Below are 27,666 nucleotides of genomic sequence, written 5' to 3'. Positions count from 1 at the left end.
TCTCGACACAGGATCAAGCCTTCAGGGCTTATCCTTAACTGAACACACAAAACTTTCCATTGTCGTTGGCTGTCCAGAGCCTTTGTGTAAAGAATGGGATCGATCTCTGTTTCTCCGGAAATTATTGGGAAGGCTGCGTCTCAAACACTACGGATCATTTTCTCCTGCTGCCTGTATTTGAGACGATTACGTCTTCTTGCTCTGCCACATGTCTCTGTTCCCGACAGCTCCTCAGACCTACTTCTTCTTCCTACTCCTCTGGGCTTCTGGGAACTGCAGCTCTCCTAACTAGCTTGCAATATACTGCTGCAAGCCCTTTATTAGAGGCACACATGGCCCCTGTTATGATGAAAAATGTTTCTTTGTAAGTGCTCACGTATACTGCTCTATCATCACTCGGTGATAGAGCCCACAAATCTTCAGCTTTGCCCTTCTACAGATTATGAAATAAAAGAGAGGAAAAAAGCAAAACCATTCTGCAGTAGTCCTGAAGGGAACAACGGTGGGAACCGGGTTCAAGAAAAATATACCCACAGATGACTCTCTACAAAAGAACAACACAGAGGCATCTATCTGGGCTTTCTTTTGTTTATTTGTTTGGGGTTTTTATCTATTTTTGATGCTGCTGTTTCCAGAATTTATTTTAAATGATCATAGCTGTGGTTCAAATCTCAGGTCTTGAAATGAGCGAAAAGTCTCTTTTGGACGAGAAACATTTGCACAGAACACAGCTGAGACAAATGGCCACTGTCTCCCACAGTCCAGGCGATAAATACCACACCAGGAAAGGGATTTCTGAAACACTGTATTCTGCTATTATTCAGCTGAACTAATTACTTACCCCTACACATGCTTTAGAATTCAAAATCATTCCTCTCTTCCTGACACCTCATTGACTAACAACGCCTTTATGCTCACCCTTCTGAACTGACCTGCCCTGTTCTCAGCCAACAGTTTTTTCAAATCTGTCTCCTTGCTCCTTCTGCCTTCCCTGAGAGAATCACCAAGTCCAGAGGCAGCAAATTTAGCTCTTTCTTTGCAATTTGGAAGCACTACCTAGTCGTTCCTGCACTTCACAGGCACTTTTATGGAGAGGACAGGACAGATGATATCTATTCTAATCACCTAACGCTAGGCACTCAGATAACTAAAGGAGTTGTCCCCTCCAATGGAGCATGGCAGGAGCCCATGGCAAGCAGCTCTGAGTCCTATTTACCATCTTCCAGCCTCAAGACTTGTGACAACAAACTGGCACCAGTCAGAGCTGGGAGCTGCCTCCTTCAGAGGCCCAAGTCCCTGCCTGTGGCACCTTGACTTGCGGTTAGCCTACAGTTATTGCAAGGGCAATTGAGGCACACCAAAGGTTTTATAATTCTATAGACCGTGCTGTGGTGTCAGGTCAGTATTTCCTTCTGAGTCTGAGCCCATGCTGGGATGAGTCTGGAAGTAAGAGTACTTATTGACAGACCCAACCCTAACATGTGGCCTGAAGTGACCTGTGGGGAGCTTCCAAGCACACATATAAAAAGCACATGGGTTTGCTGGCCACAGCACGTGGCGGAGCACACTGCCAAATCACAGCAAAATGCAAGCAGAAGCACAACAAAAGGCTCATCTGCCTTCCTTCTATACCTTGCTCTGATGCTCACCTCCACCTGAACTTGTCGCTGATGGATGTTTTGCCTCTAATGGAAGTAGGAGCATGATTTGAACCATTGATCCAGGCTCTACCTTATGAAATACTACAGAAAATCCTGACTTTGAAAGTTGCCTGTTCCTCAACAACCAAAGAACCCAAAAGGACCCTTAAATGTGTTAAACCAAACACATTCAAGCTTCACACAACATCTTCCACCACTGTGCTATGAAGAGCTGGCTAAATAAGGTGTACCATGGGGCCCATGGCAGCCTTTCCCCATGGCAGTCTCTCTCCCATTTAGCCCTGTGGCGCGAGCAAGCAATTCCTTGGTGATCTCTTTTCCCTTTCCCACCCGTAGAGCTACTCACATGGCCATGCTGATCCAGCTCGTTGTTGGTGAGTTTGACTTTTTCGAAGGACACCATCTGCTTCAGCAGTTGCTCTCCTGTGAACGGGGAGTCGGGGTGCACATACAACCTAAAAAACACAGGGAAAATGCCTGCTCAAAATAAAATCTCACCTCTGGGTTTGTGTGTGGGCACCACCTCTGTATGAAATTAAAACATACACATCATTTTGCTTTCAGGATATGCAGTGGCTTCACGGGCATGGACTTCCTGAGAGCTTAGGGTAATACAAATCTGCTGGTAGAACATGACACCACCTCCCTCAAATTAATGAATTCCTGAAATTAAGCTATTCATGAAGGACAGTAAGGCAGATGACTTATTTAATTCACTGGAACATAATTGAGAATCCTGTGTCTGAGTGCTAGACTGCTCCTTAACCATACCTATTATTTTATCCCGCTATCTAAAATGGAGACATTAACATTCCCTGTTGTGTCTTTTCCCAAAAGAAAAATTGATCATGTCTTTCCCCACAGCTGTACTAACAAGCACTTAAAATAACAATGACTACAACTCCAAGAGAAAAAACATGGTGTCATTACAGAGATAATGGGGGAATGCAGATAAAAATGCATTTTTCTTTATATGTAACATTAAGCCGTGATAATGATTTTAACCTGCACTTGATCACACATTCGCTGTGGTGACGTCTGTTTATAAGAGGTTGAAGGCTGCGGTCCAGCACAGTGGTCTGACATGAAAAATTAGTTGCAGCTCTGCTATTAACAATCCTACACTTGGGAAATTAAGCAGAAGAAAAGGAAGCAAGAAGACATTCAGATACAATGATATATACGTTATGAGTACACTAATTACAAATGCCATGCTATTTAAGAGCAAAGATTTTATAGGAATAATGTATCGCTGAAAATTAACTCAACTGTTCTTTTGTGATGGCAAATTGGCTAGCCCTTCAGCTAGTGCAAACCAGCCCTGTTCTGCTGCTGCCTGCATTTGGTTATCACTCACTGAGCGCCTGACTCTCATTTTGGGTGATGTCTTTGGCCACACAAATGACTTTTCTTCCATTAGGTGGGTGGGGCAGCACTGAGCTGCCAGGTTAGGAAGATAAATATTTGTCCTTGTTGTTGAGCTACGATTTTAGAATGGAAAAACCACTAAATGGTGGGGCGTAACTCTCCAATAGAGCATGCAGATCCCTAATCAAGGAATGCCCATACTAAAGAAGCTGGGGAGAACAGCCCTGTTGCTCAGAGGAAGGAGATTTGATCCTGTATTCTCTTTTTGCCAGCAGAATCCCCAAGACAGTGAAACTAAAGTTTTACCAGCACAGCTAGCCTCAGATGTGCAGGATGTTTTCCTTACATTGATCTAAAGCACAGCTTGGCTGCTCTAGCTATGTCCATGGGAGGGATGATGCTGAGCCAGGATTCCTGTCACAATAAAATATTCCTAGCATGCAGGCATCTCACTGCTATCGGCCCTGCTGATTGCACTGCAAAGCTCATAAAAAATGATGATGTATCTGAAATCCCAAGACCTGGAATCACGTTATGTCAAAAGAATCTTAGTTATCATGAAAACTGACTTTGCCTTCCTCTAAAAAACTGTGAAAATTTCAATATTTAGAGCCCTGAATTAGGGAAGGCAAAAAAAGAGTCCCAAACATGCCCTGCAACTTTTCAGCGAGTCTTGGGAATTTTTTTTTTTTTTTGGAGCCTGACTCCTAGTTTTGAATGTCTGGATAGCTAATAATGTTTACTGTGATCACAGTGTCAGACTCAGCAAAGTTTGGCTAATTGGGACCAAGAAGCCAAAGTATTTCAAATATGTGTGGGGAACGAGTAAAGACCTCCCTGTGCTGAAAAACTGAGCACAATTGTTTTACACCATCGACGGCAAATGCGTGGCACTGCTTTAAAACAACCAAGTGCCTGTAAGCAGAGTGCTAAGAGGAAAGTCCCTGAAGGATGGGCACCAGAATGTCAGTTACTGAAAAGCAGTAATAGACCTCACTTTTCTTCACCCATTTGCTACACCCCAACAATCCCACTGCAACACGGGGTCTCACGTGGTGAGCTACACCTTTTTCCCACACTTCTCCCACAGCCTGAGCTCACACACCTCAGGGAGGAGGGCTGAACTCTTGACATGGTGATTTCTGGAGCAGAAGTGGTTGGCAAGACCATGAGTGCGCCCGAGCAAGCAGGTCAGCGAGATAAACGTGCACATTCCAGCACGGCACACGAGGCTCTCCCAGAAGTTTGCCTGGGATCTGCTGCCTAAGGCCAGCCAGATGTGAGGGGCTCCTCGCTTGCATTCACAAAGGATTTAGGAGACATATTTGGGTGTGAGTTTGCTCTGCAGTATATAATGTTTCATGATATGCGCAAGCTTTGGGTACTGCTTCTTTTTTGTGTATTTTGGAATGCAACACTGCACTCCCTCTATTTAGTTTAATGGATGGTCTGGTCCCACAAGCCCCCTGCATGCTACTTTTATTTACCATAATGTCTCAAATACCATTCAAAATATAATACCTTTTAAAGGTTTCCTGCCTAGAGTTCTCTGTAAGTCTGTAAACACTAAGTTTATTAAACAAATTATTGTAGACAAATAGAGTTTAAAAAAAAATAATGACAATTCTTTTTGAGTGAAAGAAATGAGGGAAAAAAGGAAGAAGATCAAACAAAGGTACATGCTGAAATTTACTGAACTGATGTCTCACACAGTCTTAACAATGTGGAAGACAAACACAAAATATCACATAGGAATTCTATCCCCAGATACCACTTTAGAAGGTTTACAAAATACCTTCTGAAAAGTATTTTTATTTAAGTGATCGTTGCAACAAACTTGTTCATTGCAACACAATCCTGTCTTCAACATTGACAGCAGGAAGACAAGGATAAAACTGGTTTTAATAGGAAGTTCCCTGAAGGGCTAATCTTTCAAACAGACACTTATTAATTTGAAAAAATACAAAACCCAAAAAAACCCCCGACAAAACTGTCGTAATGTAGAAAGTTATTTTGATAATGGAAAGACTAAAACCATCAAACTGGTTCAATCCTGCAAAGTCTTAAACTCAGGCACAATGTGGCTCCTGAATTATTCCCCTGATGTCCCTGTGCCTGGGCAGATGCAGGCAATGATGTGTGCGGGGAGTAAGTACCTTGTTACCAGTGGCCACACACGCCTCTTACTGACACTGCTCAAGCAGGGAGAGCTAAACCCCTGTGTTTGGAGGACAAGGAATCACAACTTCATTAAGGGTTTCTGTTACTGAAGCAGGACCAAACTCATTTCAAGATGGGAGGAGAACTACTTTTAATCTGTTCAAGCAAGACTGAGGCCTCCCACCCAAAAAGATGCCTTAACACTCTAGAAGAAGCACAAGTAATGCAAACACTGGAACACTGAACCTCTTGACATCCTTTTTCTCACCAAAGAGAAGTATAAAGAGGACAAAGTGCATAAATGTAAGTACTGTCCAAAAAAAGGAAAAGCTATCTCTGCCCGTGCTCTGATTAACAGTCTGTTTAACTAAGCATCCTGAAAATGAAGCAGGAAAGGTGTACGTTCACACACAGGGGAAAAGCATCCTGAAAATGGAACAGCACAGATACACACAGGGGCACTGATCTGCTGAGGGTTCCCGAAAGTTATCACAGCACAATAAAAATAACTATTAAACTTCAAGAAGATTTTATCCAATACTCAGTAGGGAAATTGCTAATTATTCCAGTCTCTCATCTTAGGTTCTTGTATTTCCTTGTTGAGCGAGTCTATGCCAGAGAGAGTGTGAATTAGAAATCTATTTAAAGGTATCCCAAAAGGGGCGTGAACAGAAAAATAAGAAGGGGAAATCCTGCCTTAAAACTATTTCTGTTCTTCTGTTATTTCTTCTTTTGATGCTGACTCCTTTGGAGCAGGATCTGTGTTTTTTCTTTGGGTTTTGATCAGTGCCCATTACAATACGTCAAATGAAGCCCTCAGACGTTAACCACACTGCAAGAAGGAGTTTTTGGCCATGAAAACAAAGCAGACATAACTCCTAGGTTGCTGTCTTTAATCACAGCTTCTCTGCTTGCGCTTTTTGTTTGTTTACTTCCCTGAACAGCCTTCTCCAGAGATCACCAGTCACCAAGATTCCAGTTCAACTATTTATATAAGGAAATCGCACAGAATTTGGTGCCTATACTCACACACCAAAAAAATTTGTTTCCATTCCTTGTGTTTCACTTATAATTTCTGCCTCTGTAATAAGCAAGTTCCTAACCCTGGGCTAAGCCACCTGGAGCAGATCTGTGTTCTCTTGCACGGAGCCCTCTGCAAAAGTTTCTTTGAAGCCAGAGAGACATCGGCATTATTTCCATATCTCCGGCTCTGACTCAGCAAAGCCTTTCGACATGTGCTGCAGTCTTACTGGACTTGGGGACTGAAGTAGGTACAGAAGTGCTGGGCTGAACACGATGAAGTGTGGGTCTCCTCTGAAGTGCCCTTCCACTGCACAGCCCAGCGCTGCAGCTTCAGTTGCCCAGTGCTTAAAGGAATCAGTCATTAATTACATTAATGGAATGGCTTTGGAAATTAAATTTCTAAAGCATTTGTTTTGGTAGAGAAAATGGAATCTATTTTAGAGAATTTATTTTCCTGATGTCCCAGAATATGTCATGATTTCTTAACGAAAGGAAAAGTAACTGTGCCGAGGAACTGATCTGTACTTTGCGTGCTGCCTAAGACCTGATTAAAATCAAAAATAAAATCATTGGTTGGCAAATGCTGGATATGTTACAGAAATAATATAATTTCGAGCATAAACAGCAATGAGCTGCAATTTATTTCTATTTTGGCTTGGCTGGTGGTCCCTGGATTGCTTTAAATTATGAGATCAAATCCAAGAGGCAAATCAATTTTAGGGGTTTTTTTTTTAAGTTTTCTCATCTGAATCATGACAAACTTCATTACAAAAAAAAAAAAATAAAAATAAAAACAAACAATATATATAAAAACTCTTAACCAAATTCTGCATGTCTTGGGATATTCAGTATAAATCAAAATCAAGCAGAGATTCGAGGCCAGATTCTGCAACACCAAAATTGTAATCAGAGTTTTGTAACCAGCTTTGCTGAACATGGACTCAAAATCCCAGAGCACTGTTTGCAAACAGAGTGGAAAGATTAATACAAGATATTTCTTGAAGGACAAAAAAAGCAAAGAGAAATAAAAGACCAGCAATGAAATCTACAAACCTTGCAGGCAGAGGAGGGTCAGCTTTTCCAGCCACTAACCAGGAAGACCTGTGGTAGGCATATCTATATCTTTTATTGTCCACAGGAACTATATCCATTAACACAATATACTTGGCCTCAGGATCCACTCCCGAGAAGGAAACCCTGATCGTAGGAAACATTCTCCTGAAAAGAAGGCAAATCAGAAAATAAATATTTGGGCAGAGAACATAAATAAGAGCGCATCTGAAAAGCTGATAAAAGTAAGAACTATATTTAAATCCCCTGAAAAAAATCTTACAACATCTATTGATTTTGTTTCCACATTATGGGAGTTAAATCTTGTGTCTCTCTGGTAAGGAGACAAAAAGCAGCTTGAAATCGAAACGATATTTGAGAAGCAAAAAGAAAAATATGGTAAAAGTGAAAAAGTAAAGGAAAATATACTATTTGCCTGTTAGTTAAAAGTACACAACGATTTCAGCAAATAGTTGCAGCTAAGGTACATAGATATTTAGAAACTTGGACTTTCTTTTATTTTTATTTTTTTTTTATGGGATCTGTACTACTGTAAGGGAAATATTCCAGAAATTATTTCCGTTGTTATTCTCACATATTTTAGATGAGTGTTTTCTTAAGCCTGCTCACAATATTTTTGAACAGAATTTTCAAAACTAAAACATTCCTTTTCTGTACTAAACTTTTGTCAAAACACAACTTTAAAATGTAAGGTTATCGTGTAGACCAGAAATTAAGTTAAATAATTTTTGACAGTTTAAAATTTTGAACTTTGAATTGTATGTTTTAGATTGCATGGTTTTTACCGATTTTTTTCAAAAAAACATATACCGATGGAGCTCACCAGTGAGAAAAAAAATCTTCGGGCAAGTAAATTAATAAAAAGCAACTTGGGGGATTAGAAAACTTGAAAAGACATTTGGCTCCTCCGGACTGCGTTTGACTGACCCAAAACCCCCAAGCTTTACTGAGGAAACGGCGTAGTTTGAGGCAAGAATAAAGCCTGGAAATCTTTTGCGCATATTTGCAACCGAGAGAAAAGAACAAACCAAACCAAGCTCTGACAGAATCACGACCCCGCGTTTCCTTCGGTCTGTACCGACCTACCGCCTCAAAAATCACCGCGGGATTTTAGTCACAAACCTGATTATCAGGGAAACAACACTTCTTCCCTGCCGCCAGGACGCCGCGGGTGCATCGCAGCCGGCCCCGGCCGCTTCTCCCCCTGCCCCAGCGGGGCTCCGCGCCCCGCACCGCGCCGGGCCCGCCGAGGGGCTACGGCAACTATGGGGCTTCACCCTCCTCCTCCTCCCCTTAACCCAGCCGTGCTGTTCTCCCGACACAAAAACCCTGCCGGGCTTCGGTAACTCTGCCTTTTTTCCCCCTGTCCAAAGCCGCTTTTCGAAAGATGCCCAGAGGGAAATCCCGGGGCTGCCCAGCCTTACCTCCCGGATTTGGTGATGATCATCTCGGTACCCAGTTCGTGAAACTTGTCCCAGAGCTCTTTGGTCTCCAGGCTGCAGGAGATTTTGGCCATCTCCTCGCTGGGGATGATGGGGGTGGTGGGGATGAGGGGTTCGGTGCAGAGGGAAGAAGGGCTGCTGCTAAAATCCCCGTGAGGGTCCAGACTGGATAAATCACTCAAAGGCTGAGCGCAGGAGGATTTCTCAACGAATTGTTCTGCAGGGTTTTAGGAAAAAGAGAGAGAGAGGAAGAAAGAGAGAGGGGGGGGAGATTCAGTCAGGACAATGCGACCACCGAGACAAGCCATTTAAAAAAATAGATATTTTTATGTATAAAGGCATAGATCGTTCAGCTGCCCCCGCTCTGCCCCAGCACACCCGCAGACCCGGCCGATTCTTTAGGCGTCCGCTCATCATTCGAGGGCAGCAGTGGTGATTTTCGGAGATGAGCTCCGGGAGAGCCCGGAGCGGCGTCGCTCCCCAGAGGCGCACCGGGAGAGGGGCCCGGGGCGCGGCGGGAGCAGCACGGCCCTGGCCTCGCCGCCGCCCGCCTGTGATCCGCCCCTCGGGGCCCCCGCCAACCGAGGGGTTCCACGGAGAGGTCACTAATTCTCATTAAAACGGGAGCGTTGGGCTCCGAGGCGCTGCTGAGGGCCAGGGTCACGCTGGGGGAGCACGGCAGGCTGCTCCTGGATTGCGCCGCTGGCAGAGAACGCAACGCAGAAGGAGCCCGAGCGCGGCCGCGCAGGTTCCGCGCTTCCTTAGCAGGGAAGCGAACCCCAAATACTAATTAAACAGCGGGCACGGGCTCGCCTCCCAGAGAGCTGGGTCTGCCTTTCTCCCAGCCGGTTTGCTGACACTGAACCCGCTCCTTTGGAGAAGCAGGCTCCGGGGAACTGCGTGCTGCCGCGCAACCTCCGCGGGTGCGGTAGCTGCTGCCGGCGCTGGCCGGGCTCCCGCCGGCGCTGCCGCCCGCCCCTGCAAGCCCCGGGAGGCTCCGGGAGCTTCGGCAGCTCCCTGGGGAGCTTCCGCCGGAGGCGAGGCCGGGAGGGAGCAGGGCTGCGAAGGCTCTGCCCGGCCCCGCGACGAGGCACCGGGATGCGGTGACGAATCCGGCGCCAAAGAACTGGAGGAGCACGAACGCGTCCTGCCCCTCCAGGGAAAGGTTTTGCCTGAAGCTCCTGTTAATAAAAACCGAGTCCCAGATAGCCCTTTCCCTTCGATTTTTAGTTGAACGACATGAGAGGAATGGTTAAAAAATTTTGGAAAGTTAAATGAGCATTTTCAGGGAAAAAAAAAAAAGGAAAGGAAAACCAAAAAACCCAAACCAACTCCACTAAGTTTAATATACACTCATGTAAATATGCCGACCGGGAATGCTGCAACATTCTCGGCCTACATTAGCGCCCAGACTTAAAACTGAAGTTCACAATGAATCCCTAGGCTATGTGAAATCTTTTGAGACAGTTGATTAGGTGCAGCAGACACTGAGGAGCTGTCTTTTCTAAATTCTTTTAAGATTGAGTGTAATCCTGTTCATTGGCGCCCTGAAAGCTTAACACATATTTTGTCGTTTTCTGCGAACTCCTGGATACACGCAAGGATGACAAACCGCAGAAACTTGGAGGAGGGGAAGAGGGGAAGATGTTCATGTTTTAAAAAGATTTTAGGATTCTGAATCGAGGCGACCGAATAGAAGCGAAGTCGTTTACCCGAAAATCGCAAGCGCTCACAAAAAACCTCCTCCCGGGCTATGTAAAGCAAAACAGCCTATATGAGCCTACATCGAGGAACTGTGGAGTGAAAGGATTTTTAGCTCTACGCACAAGTTTTACTACCCCTTGTAAGCCTAGGCGCGACAACTGAGCGTCTCTAATTTTACTTCAGAACCAGGGTGGAATTACAATAAATATTTAAGAGATTCATTTCATGTCAGCGAACAGAAATTGAACTACCTTGGAGTGTGGGATTATTCTACAAATGGCGAAGCTGGATGAATAAGAGGCATAACTGAAACTGGAGGAATTTAGGAAACTATTTATGCTATAAGCAGCTTCGCCTAAAAACGACTGTGTGTGATGAAGACACTCAACCTTCCAAGATTAGGTGGTGCTGCTTTCCCCTCTGCAGGGGAAACCTTCGGGCAGGGGGGACGCGCCGTTGCCCGGCCCGGCTGCCGGACCGCAGAGAAGGGTGAGCCAGGGCGGACAGGGACAGACGGACAGGGTCAGACGGACGGACGGGAGCTCCGCACCCCGCGGACACCGGCGGCCACCCCCGTCTGCACTCACCCAGAGGCTTGATAGTGCTCTCGGGGGACTCCTTGTCCTTGGAGCTGCCGCTCGACATGAGGGCGGCGATGGAGAAGGCGTTGGCGCGGGAGGAGAGCTGCGGCTTGGGGGGCGGCGTGTACTCCATGGCCACTGCGCGGGGACGCGGCTGGCTGCGGCGCTGCCCGGACGGGGCGGGCGGGAGAACCGGCCGGGGCTGGCGGAGCCGGGATCCCGGGAGCGCTCTGCTGCCGGCGCCGCGCGCTCCCCCGCCTTAACGCGGGCCCGCGGAGATCCTATCGGCCGGCGGCCAATCGGCGCCGGGACACGTCAAGGGCCCCGGCCCGGCCCGGCCCGGCCGCGGGGGAGGGGGCGGAGGCGGGCAGCGGCAGGAGGAGGGACGGACGGACGGGCTGAGGGAGGGGAGGGAGGGAGAAGAGGGGAGGGCTCTGCCCGCCCGCAGGGTGGGGAGGGGGCGGCCGGGCCCCGGGACGGCTCCCCGCAGCCGCTCCCCTTTTGGGCACCCCAGCCTCGGTCCCCGCCGGGGCCCCGGCTGCGGTTCGGGGAGCGCCCTCCGCTCCTCTGAGCCCTGCGGGCGGGAAGAGGGGGGCAGGCCGCGCGGCCGGGGATGCTCCCGAGAAGGTCCCTAGGCTATTCGCTTTGCCGAGGCAAGAAACGGCGGAGAGGCGCTTGAAAGGATGAAATGTAATTGTGGATATGTTTTTTGGTGTGTTTTTTTGTTTTTGTGGGGGGTTTTTTTTGTGTTTTTGGTTTTTTTGTTGTTGTTGTTGTTTTGGGTTTTTTTGTGGGTGTTTTTTTTTTTGTTTGTTTGTTTTTTGTTTTTTGGTTTTTGGTTTTTTTTTTGGTGCGTGCGTGTGAGTGTCAATTTCCTCTGTTACATTCAAATATTAAAAGACCACAGCTTTCAAAGCAGCCGTTTTCGTCGTTGTGTGCTTTCTGTTGGGACAGAATGTTCCTTAATGCTGATCGTGCCCTCGGTTTTCCTGCACCGGATCCCAAATATTGTCATCCCGGTGAGATGTACTCTCCCCCCACCAGCTCCAGGTGAGACCCCTGCAGCATTCCCTTCTCAGCCAAACCAGTGCGTGGGCCGCTGATTGCGGAGTTTTCCTCAAATCTGTTTCATCGGCTGCGCCAAAATAGATGATATTGATCAAGCAAATAAGACAGATAAAGTCGGGACGGACTGGTGGTACCAACGAGTAGTTTATTCCAAGGCAATGGTTTAAGTAAGTTGCTCATCAGTACTCTTTCACATATACAATATAAACATATTCTGATTAATAAATTAAATAAAGAAAAGCAGCGCTTTATTAAATTCCTTTAAATAAAAACATTACTGAAAATATTAACTCTCTAGAACGACTCTCAAGAGTGCGTGCTACTTTGTTGCTGAAGTTCCTCCCACCTTTCAAACCTAGAACAGAGTTCAAGGGCTCTTGCTATGCAGGACTCGTGCCAAGAGCCATACATACCCGGTGTCGCTCCCGTTCCTACTACACTTAATTAATTATTATGGAAAAATAATTGTTTGGGCCACCCTTCTCAGCCAGTGGAGTGTGGAAGACGAAACAGTGCTTTATCGCTTTGAGATCAGCGAGAACCAACTGCAGCTTGCCCCTTTGTTAACTGAATTTCCCTAATAGATAGAATATCTATCGCAAGGGTGACGTGCGTATTTAGAAGTGCCTAAAGCGTCTGGCAGAGGATTTCGGCGTGGCCCACAGCGGTCTGGGGGCCCGGTCTCTCCTCAGGCATTAGCGGGAGGAGAGGGGCGAAAGGGGAGAGGCCACCAGCCCCGCGGCCGGCGAGCCGGGAGGGTCAGCTCACGAAGCATGGCCTCTTGCTTGACACAGGGAAACAGAGACGAGGGGTTCTGCCAACATCAATCTTTAAAAAACAAACAAACAAACAAACAAAACAAACAAACAAAAAGCCCCTCCAACACTTTACCACTTTATTCCGAGCGACATCCCGCCAGCTACGGGTCCGGTTTTCCTGCGGGACAGCCCCGCTCCTGGGACCCCTCCTGGCGTGGAGGGGCGGCAAGGATGGGGCTCCCGAGCTCCCGGCCCTGCGCTCCCTTGGCCCTACCCGAAAAGCAGGGTCCGGCCTGCCTGAAAAGAAGGACAAAGGAGGGTACAAACAGCCTGGGAAGTTATGCTCTTCACCTTTCCTCCGGTGGTAACAGGGATGCCTGAGTCTCCTTTGGTTTCCTACCTACTGTATGCGCCGTGCAAGTAAGGAAACTCACAGCTTCCCGTCAAAGTAACAGCGCAGATCCTACAAAAACAAACAAACAAAAACCAAAGTAAAAACCCACCAAACCACCACCAAAAAGCAACCAATCTCAACCCCCAAAAAGCAATCTCTCTCTTTCCCTTGCTTATTTCCGTTCCCTAGCAGTGAGGTCGTAACATACCTATCCCTAGCAGGGGCTGTCCATAGGGGCTGAGGGGAGAGGGGCGGTGGGTGCCTGTGGGTATTTCTGCGCGTCCGTCTGGGAAACACCGCCTCAGCCCCGGCAGCTGAGGCAGCTCCGGACCGATTTCTGCTCTTCCTTGCCGCGGGATTTCCAGCCCCGCAGGGCGAGCGGTCATTGCCCGGGCCCGGGGCAGGAGGGCTCGGGAGCGGCGGGGGAAGCGCTGCGCGGTGAGCGGGGCACGGCGCACCGGGGCGCGGAGGGGAGCGGAGCGGCGGGCGAGGGGGAGCCGAGGCCGCGGCGCGGCCGTGGGGCTGGGACGGGGCTCCCGGTCACCTCTGGGCAGGAGGTGTCACCCCGGGGAGAGGAACTGGCTTTGGGAGCTTGACGGTCTCTGCGCGTACCTTGGAGGTTAAAAAAAAAACAACAACAAAAACCCCCCAAAAAACCAAAACCAAAACCGGGGTGGAAAGCAACCAGGAGCTTCGTTTTATTTTAATTTAAACGAGTCCGTCCACATGGGATGGCTTTTCTTTTGCTTGGTTAAGCCATGAAATTTTTCGCTCTATCCCACGATAATCTATATATTTTTAGGCTTTTTTTACCCTCGCTCCGCCTCCGATAAGGAAATGAGCCTTGTCTAGACGCCCAGAGCACCCCCTCCTTCCCCGTGGGCAGGGAATGGGTCTCAGCTCCGGCCGCCTTATCCTTGCTACGGCTCTCTCCCCCGCCGGGGCCGAACTGGGCAGACACATGGATCAGGCAACCCGAGTGGGAAAGGGTGAGAGCCCGGCTTCCCCGGGCTGCTTTGCCGGCCCTGCCCATGACCCTCTCCGGCGACAGGCCGGCTTCCAGAGACCAGGGGATGGCAGGGGAACACACTGGTACCTCCACGCTCTTGATTCCTCTCTGCTTTCCCAGCCAACTGGATGTACTTAAAAACGTCCGCGCGTTCTTCCCAGGGGATGCGAACCGGAGCTGACATTCCTCACCGCACCCAGGTGCAGAGCTGCTGTCACCACCGCACCGACCCCCTCCCGAGAGCAGAGCTACCACCCTGCTGCTCCCCAACAGGGCGGTTGCCTCGTTTGAACCCGTTTCAGTTAAACCCTTCCTTATTGTTTATCTGTATATGAAGAACACGCAATCTACACTGCAGTTTGGTTTTAATCTAGCAAATATATGTGATTGTCGCTAGTGTCAGCCTGCTGTGGCAGAGACGTTTCATTAGGCTTCATTATTCTTTCAAAATACTTCTTTTTTTCCCTCCACCTTCCTTTGCCTAAAAAGCTCCTTACTCTCTTGTGCACCAGCAGAAAAACCAGCGTGCGGTAATCGCTGCACACCTCACCGCACTCGCTCGGTTCCCAGCTTTAATCAGGATTAGGTCTCAATTCGCCGTCCGGTTTCAAACAGGGAGCTCGCACCCTGCTCCAAAACCCCTCTCTGATCCCTGAAAAGCCAAGGAGAAAACTCCATCCCGTGAAAAACCTGAGCACCGCTTCTTCCCGGCCCTTTCCTCACCTAGACAGAATCACGACGGGAACGACACACGAGGGACAGAAAACCCGCAGGAACCCGCCGAGCACCCGAGGCTGCAGGGGGATGGTTTCAGGTGCGCCTTCGCTCGTGTGCCAAGAGCTCCTGCGCTGCGCGTTTGTGCGCGGCCGCGCAGGCCCTCGGGCGGGCGGGGTGTGCGGAGAGGAGCTCACATCGGGCGGGGAACCACGCTCTTAACCAACTCTTTCTCGTAGTGATGAGGGGCTGTTGCCTTTTTATTTTATTTTGTTCCCGCAGAAGCCCCCACGCCGCACGCTTCACGCCGCAGAGACAAACCTGTGCTGTGGCATCCGCGCGGCTGCGCCCCGATAAGGGGCCCGGCACCGAGCCGCTCTTCTCCCGGCTGCCCCTTAGGATAACCTGGCATTTGCATCCCATCCTCCTCCTCCGTTCCTTCCCTGTCTCCCCTCCGGATCCATAGCCTGTGCGGAGGGCAGGGACCACGTTTCCCTTTAATTAGGAGCCTAGGGGTGCGGGGTGCCGCTGCCGAGACCCTCCCTGCCGCCGTCCCACCCTGACCGCTGCGCTGCTGCCCGGAGTGTGTCTGACCTCCACCCGCACCCCCTCTCCACGGTAACAGCACTCCTTTGGGACTGAGTTTACTCCTGCCTCGGGAAGGAAGAGTTAAAATCTTTTGCTCTTTTTTACTGTTCACCCTTGTAGGTGAAAACAGTTAGTCCAGCATAAAGAATGGTGTTTATTCGCTTGGGCAGGATCTCTGGCTCGCCCGTTCGTGCCTTGCACCGCTACTTTACAAAGCCAAGGCTACCGCGCAGCCCGGCTCTGATTCCGCTCCCCTGCAACCTCACGAGATTATCAGCCCTCCTTTCAGGAGCTTTTTTGTCCTCGGCTGCACGTAATTCTCTTGCTCTGTCCGCCGGATTCTCCCTCTCTTTGCGCTCCCCGGTTTCGGAGCAGCCCCCCTCCCGGCGCTCTTGCTGCGGGGGGACATCGCTCCCCTGCCGCCGCCCCGCGCTCTCCCTGCGCGGAAAGAGCCGCGCCAGCAAGGCAGAAGCCCAGGTACACGAGATCCAATTTCACAACAAAAACATCTCAATGTCACCTACAGCGAGAAAGTGGCCTACTGGAGCAAAATGCGAGGCATTTTAAACCTATTAGGCATCTCCCAGATGCAAATCCAATGGTGGAAAGAGAAAGGCTCTATTAAGACCCGAGGGCTGACAATTAGATTATAGTCCAATTGCCAGTGGATAATGTGCTAAAAGCTTTCCCATTTAGTGTAACTCCTCGCTGAAAATTATTCACACTTTGCAGGCTGCCGCGCTCCTGAACGGGAGACGTCTTTGTCCGCGGAGAGCGCCAAGAGCCGTGTACGGCTCACCACGGACACACGGACAGATGCATACGCAGGAGGATCATTAAACACATCCTTCCCGACGCGGAGCCGTGTGGCAAATCTGTGTGTGGTACAAGCCGAGGCGCCGGGATGAGCGCACCCATGGCACAGGCACCCACTGCAGCGTGCCACGCTCGGTGTGCGCAGCCTGGTTTGTGGAGAGCAGGGCTTGCAAGGTCAGCCAGCTCTCACGCATCGCCGCATCGGCTGGACACCATTAGGTTATAATGTCCCTTCACTTGCAGAAAATACACTGTTTTCCGTATAAACCTGAACTTAATATTTAATGACAGCCATGACATTTTTATTAAAAATAAATATCTGAGTTTGGCTACTCCACGGATTATTTTTTTTCGGTTTAAAACTGTCACTGAAAGCTGACGAAATTTTCACTGAGGGCTTGAACTCCTAAAGCTCTGCAGCTATTATTTGAAGCACCACCAAGTAATACACGACTTCGGATGTGATAATTTAATTCCAATACTGCAAAATCTTTGTCACGGGGTGAGTGGGTTCGCAGCTGCCGGTGCTGTGCCTGCCCCAGGGGTCGTGGGGACTGTGAGCCTCCCTCCCCGCGGCGGGGACAGGCTCTTGCATCCCCGGGAAGACGATGCTCACGGCGGCCAGGCAGCACCACGTCCTGCCCCAGGAGAGTCTGTCCTGGACCAGAGGGCAGTGGAGGGCAAGGTTGGGCTCCTCACGGCGGGATGGGCTAGGCAGAGGAGGCAGGGCCTTCCTGACTATTCACTGAAGGAACCTCTGCCTCCTTTCATGTCACACGTACCAAAAATCGTGAATCTTTGATGTTTTTCAAAGGTGTATACATATAAATAATTAACACACACGTTTGTCTTGCTCGTTTTTCCCAACATCACTTAATTGAAAACTAAAGCAAAACAAGTCACTCCCCCAAATACCCAGAACTGCCAGGATCTATGCAATGCACACCAGGCTCAAAGGGACCAAGTGCCAGCTTTGGATTTTGGGGCTTAAATCAATAGTAAGAAGCGTGATGAAAGCCACGTCTTTGATGCTCTATTTTTATACAACCATTTTGTGCTTAATTCAAAATCAAAGTCCTTAGGAGCACTTCCACCTGTTTTGCAGAGTTAGAGAAAATATTAATTAACTGGCAGAATTAAGCAGAAAGCCTGGCATGTTAGAGAGAAAGATAAGTTCAGAAAAGCTCCTTCACAGATCTTTAAAAAGACAACAGAGAACACAGAACTGTCTGTCCAACTTCTTCATTGGAGAGAACTGCATTTCAATGACTTGGAACAGAATCTGTTTGTCTGGTTTCTTTACGCAAAAAGTATTACTAATTTCTTTACTCACAAAGCATTTCAGAGCACTTCAAAATTTTATAAAAAACAAAATGTGACTTGTTTACTTAGCAGATGGGAATATTATTCAAGATGAACAAAATGTACTCGTGTGTACACTTTTCTATAGACTTACATACATCTGCAGTACCATACACTTAAACTTGCCCAGTGGTGCTTTTCTTAGTTGTCTTCCATGAAACAATACAAGAAACCCACGGTCTGCCACAGCACAAGATTTACTGTAAGCTGAAACCACTGCTTTGGACAAAAATTTAAGTGGAAAACAAGACTTCTTTATTTCAGTGCGCATTTTAAAGACATAAAAATTCATGCCAATGATATGGAAGCAGTTTGCTGCAGCTTCGGAAAAATCTCTTCTGATTCCTGACTTTTGAAGTCTCACTGGAGTTAAGATATCCTGACAAGCATATGTATGTCTATTTGTCTGTCTGTGAGATAGGATGGAGCTTCTTCTTAACTTTCACCTTGATGATGGAAGTCAAGATGCAGTTTCTGGCAGACTGTAAGGATGTTATGGCTCTCTCTCCTTGATCAGGTACAGTGGTCTACCTGGAATTTTGGGCTTGCAGTCTTCAGGGAAGCTGTCACTCACATTGTTTTTTGATTAGAGTAAATCTCTGGCTAGTGTGTGACTTGATTGTGCATTTGAACTGCTTGGAAAACGTTCCTCAAACATTCCTCAAATTTATCCTGAAACAATATTTATGTGTTCATTTTTCTTGTACCTGTGACAGATATTTTAAGTGAACCTCTTTTATTTTTATTTTCTTTCAGGCCTTTTTGTCTTTTTCCTCATTTCATATTTAATTTTCATTAAAGAGTAATAAATCAGAACTTTACAGCTTTGTTAAGCAAGTGAGATTTAAACAGCTAATTTATTTGCTGTTTGTTGGAAAATGCCTGTTAAGGAATACTAATTTGCAATTTAGAAGTATTTACAACAATTTCAGCTAAATAAAAAAAGTCTCAAGGAGCATTTTTAGTTAAAAAAAATCATTGGACTTTACACAGCTCTAAAGATGATCATGTGCACATTTATGAGAAAGGGCAAATTTTTCTCTTGACTTTTGCAGCCCTTGGATTGGTAGGAGAGTTTCAGAGTTGCCTGTAATGGCAATATGAAAATAGGAATAGTGGGAAGCGCTGGGAAGAATAGAAACCTCAACACCAAGAAAAAAGTTTCTGGAAAATGTTAAAACTTTTTTTTTTAAATAAAGAGTCTGCTTTTGGGTCACCAGTTTGAGATGTCTTGGGTGTTACTTACTTCATCTAGATTTATAGTTCCTTGCAATTTTTTCTGTTGTGTCCAAAGTTCTGTCCCAAAATATCCAAAGCTAAGGACCTAAAATTAGAGACTGCCTTTGAAACTGCTGATCTCTGCATATTTTCCCTCTGTGAACATGCAGCAGTAGAATACGCCCAAAGACAACGAGTAAAGAAAACGAGTTTTGCTTTGAGGGCCAGTGGTAGAAAGCATTAAAAGAAGGCTATCAGCTGCTTCCCAAAAACTTCACTAGTGGTGTCTTTTCCGTTTTTGCTCAGTGATGTATCTGTAATTTGCATCCCTCTCTCCTGGTAGGTGTAAAGAAAAATGGTAGTTTAAAAAAAAAAAAGGAAAAAAAGGAAATGAAAAGCTAGAAAACAAGGAGGAGTAAGGTGAAGATAGAACAAAGAAGGTTTAATTTCTGGCCTAGTGAGCTTAGAAAGTGAGAAGTGCTATGGTTACAACTCTCCCAGCTCATGCAGAGCTTGTAACAGAGCTTGTGATATGGTCTGGGAGCAGCACTGCTGTCACTGAAGAGCTGCTCCAGCAGCCTTCTGCTGCCTGAAGTCTCACAGCCATGATCACAGAAACCCAGCGGGTGACGAGAGGGTTCTGCTGCTGGCACTGCAAACACCAGACATTTCTGGCTTATTTCCACATGGTAAGGATGGAGGGAGAAGAATTCCCACTACGTGGCATGGTGAAAGGCCTTGCTTTTGCTTATTTTAACAGTATGGGCAAAAGGACTAGGGGTGTTCTGGCTTAAAAAAGGCTTTTCTTTTTTTTAAGCCTGCAGTTTTGAAAGCATTTGGGATTAGGGCTTGAAAAACATATTTCAGTACCCATAACATATCGCTGATTTATCTGGCAACAGCTAAGCTCACAGAGGGAAACTAAGCTTATTTGAAATAATGTGGTCGTAAATAAAACTGGGGGAAAACAGTTCACAAGGCTGTGTAACTCCCAGCACACCCCTTGCTGGAAGGCTGACACCGAGAGGGTTTTCATTTCAGCAGCGTGAAGACAACCCTACGAGGTGAGCACTTCCTGCCCTGCCTGCACGGGTTTGCAGGAGAAGCCAGCTTGCTTCCATTAGTTATATCAAAGTGAGGAAACCAATCAACCTGGAATTTGCACCATATAAAAAAGTGGCTACAAGCCGAGTAGGTTGCCATCAGCTTTCAGGTGATCAGAGGTGAAATTATGGCCCCTTTAAAGTCAACAGTTCATTTAGCATGGATCAGAGAAGAGCTTGAAGCAATATTTCTTCAGTTGAACCTTACCAGGAATTTTTGGTTGGTTTTAGAGCCTAACTTATTGTTGACCGTAGTACAGTATTCATGGCTGATCTTACAACCTTCACCAATAATGAGTGCAGTAATGAAATACAAATCAATTAGGCTCCTGGGTGACATAGAAACTAGCACTGCCCTATGGCAGACATGAGATTATAACAGTTTATGTTTAATACAAATGAGAGTGCAGTTTTTGCTAATGAAGAACCATTTTGGTCTTGTAGTGCTTAAATCTGGCAGTTTAAAATATAGCTAGACAAGAATATTTGTATTATTAGTATTATAAAACAATGTGTTAACCTCAGGCATTCTTGCAGGATACAAAGTTGGGCTGGGTTTTTAAAGATACAGGAAAGGTTAACAAAATTTGAAAGAATTGTTACTGCTGTTGCTATGAAACACAAATGAAACTTAACTAATCGGATAATACTTTGCTGCTTGTGCTGAAGAAATCACCAAGAAATACAATCATAGATATAGTTCATAAATGGGTGTAAGTCATATACATTGGATATCTCAGGGATAAAAACAAGGGGAATTAAGAAAGTGTGAGAACAGCTTCTTTCCAACAAAAAAGAGACAACACTTACTAGCTATCATACATCTTATTTTTTTTTCTATAGCAGAAAAATCGATTTTCCTGGGCTTTTATTTAGATGACCTTTGGTTACACAAGGATTGAACTACCTTTGCATTACAGTGTGCTCTTTTGGCCCAACATTAGGGATGAAAATGTGAAGCTTCCAAAAAAAAACAAAAAACAAAAACCAAAAACAAACAAACCCAAAAACCCCCACAACAACAACAACAAAACAACCAAAAAAACCACCCCAGAATCATTTAGGTTGGAAAAGATCTCCAAAATCATCAAGTCCAACCTTTGACTGATCACCACCTTGGCGACTAAACCATAGCACTATGTCCCATTTCCAGTCATTTCTTAAACACTTTCAGGGATGGTGACTCCACTGCCTCGCAGTCCATTCCAACGCTTGACAACCCCTTCCATGAAAAATATTCCTTCCAATGCCTAAACTGAACCTCTTCTGGTGCAACTTGATGCTGTGTCCTCTTGTCCTGTCACTGGCTGCCTAGGAGAAGAGGCTGACCCCCACCTTGCTACAACCTCCTGTCAGACAGTTGGAGAGAATGATAAAGTCACCCCTGAGCCTCCACTTGTCTCATATGATTTACTCTCTGTACCTTCTGCACCAGCTCTGTTGCCCTTCTCTGGACATGCTCCAGCACCTCAATGTTTTTCTTGCAGTGAGGGCCCCAGAACTGGACATAACAATCAAAGTGTGGCCTCACCAGTGGTGAGTACAGAGGGAAAATCACTTCACTGGTCCTGATGGTCACAATGTTTTTTATACAAGCCAGGATAACTGGGCACTCTGCTGGCTCATGTTCAGCTGGCTGTTGACCAGCACCCCCAGTTTCTTTTCTCCTGGGCAGCTTTCCAGCTGCTCCTCCCCAGGTTTGTAGTGCTTCATGGGTTTTTGTTGTGAATCAAGTGCAGGACCCAGAACTTCACATTGTGGGGCCTCAGCCCACCGATCCAATCTCTTTAGATTCCTCTGCAGAACCTTTCCACCCTCCAGCAGATCAGCACTCCTGCCCAACTTAGCGTTATCTCCAAACTTACTGAGGGTGCACTCAACCCCCTTGTCCAGATCATCAGTGGAGATATTAAACACAACTGGCCCCAATGCTGGGCCTTAGGGAACCCCACCAGTGACTGCTGGGCAGGAGAGATTCCTCTTGTGCAAGGTGAGCATCAGTGGAAAAAGACAGCTCACTCCTCCTCCATTTCCACTGCCCCCAGTCTGCCTGCCAGGATACTGCAAGGACTGTGGAGCAGGATTTGGCCTTTCTATCCATAGTTACCCAATATACCCAAATCCTGCCACAACATAGCTGATGATTAGTAGATAAGGCAGCCCTGTGTTACACTAGAGATTGATTTGCCTCCTTGTCTTCCCCCATAAGCACTGCTGAGGACTGTGGACAACTTATTTTTCCTCCACTGTAGTCTCTTGAATTTAGGTTAAACAGTTTGTCTTTTTCTCTTTAAGAGGTATTTTTGTGATGAAAGTCAGCCTGAAATCACAGGCTTTAATTCCATCTGTATATGGATTTAAAAGAAAAAAATTATATTTGTCAAATAAAAAACCACATTTCATTAACTGAAACATTTTTCCAATAATGGAAATGATTATTTTAAGCAGGTTAAAGCAGGATATTTCAAGTTAAGAAATATGTTTTACATTGTTGTTTTTTAGCAAATTAAGAATTTGATCAAGAGCTTAGGTCTTACACAAACTGAAATGAGTGCGTTCTCTTTAAAAGTCTATGGCATCACTCCTTTTCATATACCTGAGTTCACATCCCTCTTTCTGCTACAGAAACTCTAGAGCAAGTACGGATACAGAAATCTGTCATGCATCTTCCGATTTCAAAGACAGCAACAAAAATACAGGCCAAGAATTTGAATATTTTTTTCTTTCTAACACCAGGAATGCTTTAGGTGCCAGTGCCAAGACAAACTCTGTCTCTCAGATTTGAAACACTTGTATGTAAGTGATCATGTGAGAAGTGATATTCACCTTCATATAGTGTAGAAAACTATTAACTGTGATTAGCATGGATCTCCTAAAAAGGTCTAGAATAAATGAGAATTGAAGAGAAAATTCCCCTTAGCTTACTAGAATAAATCATGTGGATTTATTAAGCAGATAGTAAAACCAAGGCTGCCACCATAAAAGAAAGATAATGGTGTACAGTAAGGCTGTAGGAGGTATAAAAGGGGGAAAGTTGGGATATAATTTAGTGAGTACTTTACAACAGGTGTTTTATGTCAAAAAGGGAAACCCAAGGTTAATTCTGGCAAAATAAATAGACATGTAGACATATCGGATATTTGGTACTGGGAAAAATCCTAAGACCAAAGGTTTAAGAGTGAGAGAGTAAAGATTTAGTGCTAAGTTCCGGGGATGGAAATGCTAGGAAAAGCACAGCTAAACTTTTACAGCTGTAATGACAGCTTTGTAGCTCAGGTGATGCCTCCACCCTTCCTTGGCAATGCCACAATTGATCTTGATCAGTACAATGGGTAACTAGAACACAAGGTCAGAATTAACTGGTCTTAGACTCCAGCCCACAACTGCAACAGCTCTGCCTTCCTGCTTTGCCTTGCCCAAACCCAAGTGGAGTGATACCAGCCTGCTGCAGAAAAGGCATCAGAGGCTGCTGATTAAAAGCACCACCTAGAGAGATGATGTCAGTACTGGCTATAAAACAGGACACTTGGGAAGGCACCTTGATTTGTAGACTCTTTCTGAGCTTTCACAAAAAAATAGAACCTATTTTTAAACTCGATCTTTCTACCCACCAACAGCTAATGACACAATCATATTCAATTAGGTCAGTTTTCAGAGAGGTTTTAAAATATTTTTGTTAACAAAGCAGCCAATACTTGAACTCTTTATTTTCTTAATTCAGTTTCAAAGGATTGTGTGCCTTTTGCACTGATGTGCTCCTAGGGATTGGGAAGAGCACTTCTGTGTTTAACGTGCACTCATGTTCCCAGTGAAAGAAAGACTGCATGAAATCTGTCACTTAATATCTGAAACCTGCATGGTTTCCCTTTCTTCAGTTTGACAGGGGAGATTATGCCCACAAATAAACATTCCCAATAGTATATTTGGGCTCTTACCACTTGGCATCTGTCAAACAACTTGCCATCAGCTTTCTAAAATTGACAGTTTCAGTAGATTTCTGCTAAATGTTGAAAAATAGTTCTGCTGACCTCTTCTTTGTTAAAGATTCAGACACCAGCTGAGGCAGCTGTCCAGTCTGCAGTATGATATAAGAGAAGAGGAATTAACCCAACAGCAATTGAATTTGGAAATGTCTTTAGAGAAACTACCGACTGCTGCAGAAAAAGGAGTATTACTTAGTCCTGCTGTCACTACAATGGATGACATCTGCTAATCTACTGTGACTGATCCTTCTCTAATGTTTGACCAGAGCACTGGAGAGCTGAATGGGTGCAGGCCCAGCACAGGTACAACATAATGGTCACCATCGCTTTGCTTGTTTCCTCCACTAAAAACTGAGTATATACAGTTTTGAATAACATTTTAACCTTGTTGTTTCTTATCTATTTCTGGACCTTGCTCTTTTGCCTTAAAATGTGTGTCTGTTGTGCTTTCTGTGGTGGTGATGGTGGAATTGCAGGAGGAGCATGCAGTTTTCCAACCAATGGTGGTGCAGGTGGTAGCGATGGTGGGACTGGAGATGCAGCCACTTAGCAGAGAGTGGGATCTCAAGTGTTTCCATGTCACTTATCCTGTTTTTGCTCTGTTAACACAAATGTGCATTCTTGAAGATGCACTACGTTGAAATCCAGAGAGTCAACTGTCATGGAAATGAGAGGGCTTTCAAGGAAAATGGAGAACCAAAAAGAACCAGCTTTTGAGTGCGTCTGAAACATATAAGGGAGAGATGCATGGGCTACAGAGGTAGAGAGGGAAGGTTGTGCATTAGAGAAACAGAGGAAGTGAAAACCATCTTTTCTTTTTCCTGTCTTTTTTTCAGCAAAAGAATTTTCAGTTTATTCACACACTGCCTAAGTCATCTGAATGCTATCTCATGTCATCACTGGCAGCCTACAGTCCTTGACATCTGTAACTCACTTTGGTTCTCATTTTACTTCAGACTTTTTTCTTTTTTTAAAGAAAAGCAGTTTCTGCTGTGAAATGCCAGCTCTTTTTCTGAGCACATAAATGTTGATGTAAAACTGAGACACAGTCACATTCAGCCTCAGAGGCAGAGGAGTTAATAAACAGGATCATTCTGCAGTGTTCCTCCTGTGGTGTGTCACTGCTATACATTCTTGAGCCACTGTTCAGATGGATCTTTGCTAACACACAGTTGCTGCTCAACTTAGCCCAGCTATCCACAGGAAACATGCCATGCACCTTCTAACAAAGACAGGGTCATTTCATCAGTTAACCATATTCCTGAACTTAGTTCTTGATATCTTAAAATAACCTCCCCTCAAGGCCATAAATCAGGGGGGAAGGATTGTAACAAACTTTTGCAGCCAAACTCAGAACGAGTCATGTTAATAGACTGATTATAACCTGGTCACAGCATCTTTGTTGACTCATAAAACTGACACCAGAAGCTGCAGTTCCTTGCTAGGCTCTTTACCTGGGTCCTTCAATGTGCCCGTTTATTAACAGGTAGTGGGAACATGAAACCTACTTATTCCCATCTGTCTGTAGTAAAAAAGAGGCAGGCCTGACCAAAGCACTGGTACTTTGAATCTCCTGGGGGGATGGAAGGGACATGAGAGGCATAACAGAGCTGATGAAACTTTGAGGACACTGGTGCAGGCTTTTCCTGTGAAAGGAAAGACTTCATAGCTGGCTCTGCATATGGAACCCAGATTTTACAAAAGCTGGGTTCCCTTCTTAAGAAGAAAGACAGAAAACAGATTTACTATCTGTTCAGCAGATTTGATATTAATGTGTCCCACTGATACCAAATAGCTTAAGACATGTCTAGGTGAGGTCCTTTCTGAAGGCTTACAGTGAAGCTCCTAACAAGCTTGTGTAGTCATCCACATGCTAGGGACTGGAAAAGGTATAAACTATTATATATGAGACAGTAGCACATGCAAAACAACTAAAGTTTGTTTTGCCTCTTCTGGTATAATTTGAATTTACCTTTTTTTTATGTTTGTTTGATTGGTTTGGGGTTTTGTTGGTTGGTTTTTATTAACAGGAGCTTATTACAAATGAAACCTGTGTAATCAAAGCAAGGAAGAACATGTCAGAGCTCACAAAACTCCATGTGCTGGGAAACCAGACCAGTTGCTGAGGCTCAAGGAGCAAGACTGCTGGTATATCTACCTCATGCTCAGTTTGCTGGGAACCAGGCTACTCCTCTGTGATGCAGTGGAGCAGCACTATGTGCAAATTTAGGTACAGTTTATCTGTTGCATGTATTGAAGAGGACATAAGGAATTATTTTGATTAGTAGTAGAAAGCAGTAGAACCTATGAAGGCTGGTCATCCATGACTTTATGTCTTGTGATAAAGTTTGCTATGTCAATAATTTTCTAATTAGAGAATCAAGCCATGCTGTAATTCTTCCGTGAATGGAAGTATGACGAGAATTCTGGCCTCATATATTAGTCTGTCTATAATCACAAAACAAGTAGACATTGAAATTCGTTGACATCCTGTCCTTGTTTCCAAATTAAATCGAAATTACTCAAGTAGTTCAGAGGTTTTGTTGGAAAAGGGGTGGGATAGGAAGAATTGCTTCAACCTTGTTTCCTGAAGGAGAATGGGTTTGAGAAACAGGCAACAAACATAGCCTCCCCATGATAACATCCCAACAATGAATCATATCTGCTTTGCGTCACATAAAGTCAGTTCTTTGGGTCAAAAACTCAGTGAGAGACATTAAGACGTCTTGCAAACTACCTGTGTGTTCAGTCTTGAAGATGAAGATCCTGCAGGTGAATCATTAGATTAGACCTCCCCCAATTAAAAGAGAGTGACAGTAAATTGCACAACATCCACGTCAGGTGAGTATAGGAAGAAACAAAGAAGCAAAAGGTCCACCAGACATGCCAAGGGGAAAAAATCCTGGCTGTTACTTCCCCACTGTTTCATATCCTACACTTCTGGGGAGCAGACCAGGCAGTGTTAAACACACAATACTTCAGGAACTTTCCCTGCTTTTGCAGCTTCTCCCGCATCTGGTTTAAAAAAAAAAAAAAAAAAGATAACAAAAAGCTGGTATATGTGGGAATATTTTGCCCTTGGCAGCAGTGAAGAAACTCATATAAATTATCTAATGTGTCGGCAGATTGTTAGCAGCAGACGTGACCCCAGTTGGGTGGGTACTACCTCTCTGCAGAAGTATAGTGGTATGGAGAGGAACATAACCAGAACCAGGCTAGGATGCAGCATAGCTCACATGGAGAGGGGCTTTCTTTGCCATCACTGCGATGTGTCAAGGAAGTGGAGCCTTTTGTGAGTCAGCAGCAGCAGAATCGCTAACGTTCCCTCAGAGGGACACTGCCGAAATGGCTAACAGACCTGAACCAGAGCTGGAAAGGATGAAAAGGACACTATTATATCATCTGAAACCTTCCCCTGTGAGCAATGGGAAGCCTTTGCTCACTCTCTGGTTTTAAATGGAGCTTTAGAGCATTTGGGAACCAAATCTGCTGTTTCTTCTCCTCCTTGCAGAAGTCCTCAGAGCTTTGCAGAGCAGCAAATGCCATAATACACTAAGTAAGGAGAGTGAGCAGATAAGCAAAGACTGCTTTGGACAACTACCTGTTAATTAAAATACTACTTGCAGGGCTGATAAAACACCAG

General features: G+C 45.6%; 1 protein-coding gene across 1 annotated transcript in view; it reads right to left on the bottom strand.

Moving 5' to 3' along the window:
* TBX20 (T-box transcription factor 20) overlaps nt 1-14,445 on the bottom strand; it is a 37,374-nt gene extending 22,929 nt beyond the window's left edge. Inside the window, exons 1-4 of the mRNA XM_063406630.1 lie at nt 11,017-14,445; nt 8,708-8,942; nt 7,266-7,430; nt 2,008-2,116 (exon numbers count right to left, since the gene is read on the bottom strand). Coding sequence (XP_063262700.1) covers nt 2,008-2,116; nt 7,266-7,430; nt 8,708-8,942; nt 11,017-11,143 — 636 coding nt within the window. The 5' untranslated portion in view covers nt 11,144-14,445. The remainder of the gene's footprint in view (nt 1-2,007; nt 2,117-7,265; nt 7,431-8,707; nt 8,943-11,016) is intronic.
* Nucleotides 14,446-27,666: the final 13,221 nt, after the last annotated feature.

Source organism: Prinia subflava, chromosome 1, assembly GCF_021018805.1.
Source record: "Prinia subflava isolate CZ2003 ecotype Zambia chromosome 1, Cam_Psub_1.2, whole genome shotgun sequence".
Lineage (NCBI taxonomy): Eukaryota > Metazoa > Chordata > Aves > Passeriformes > Cisticolidae > Prinia > Prinia subflava.
This window is presented reverse-complemented; position numbering and strand designations above follow the sequence as displayed.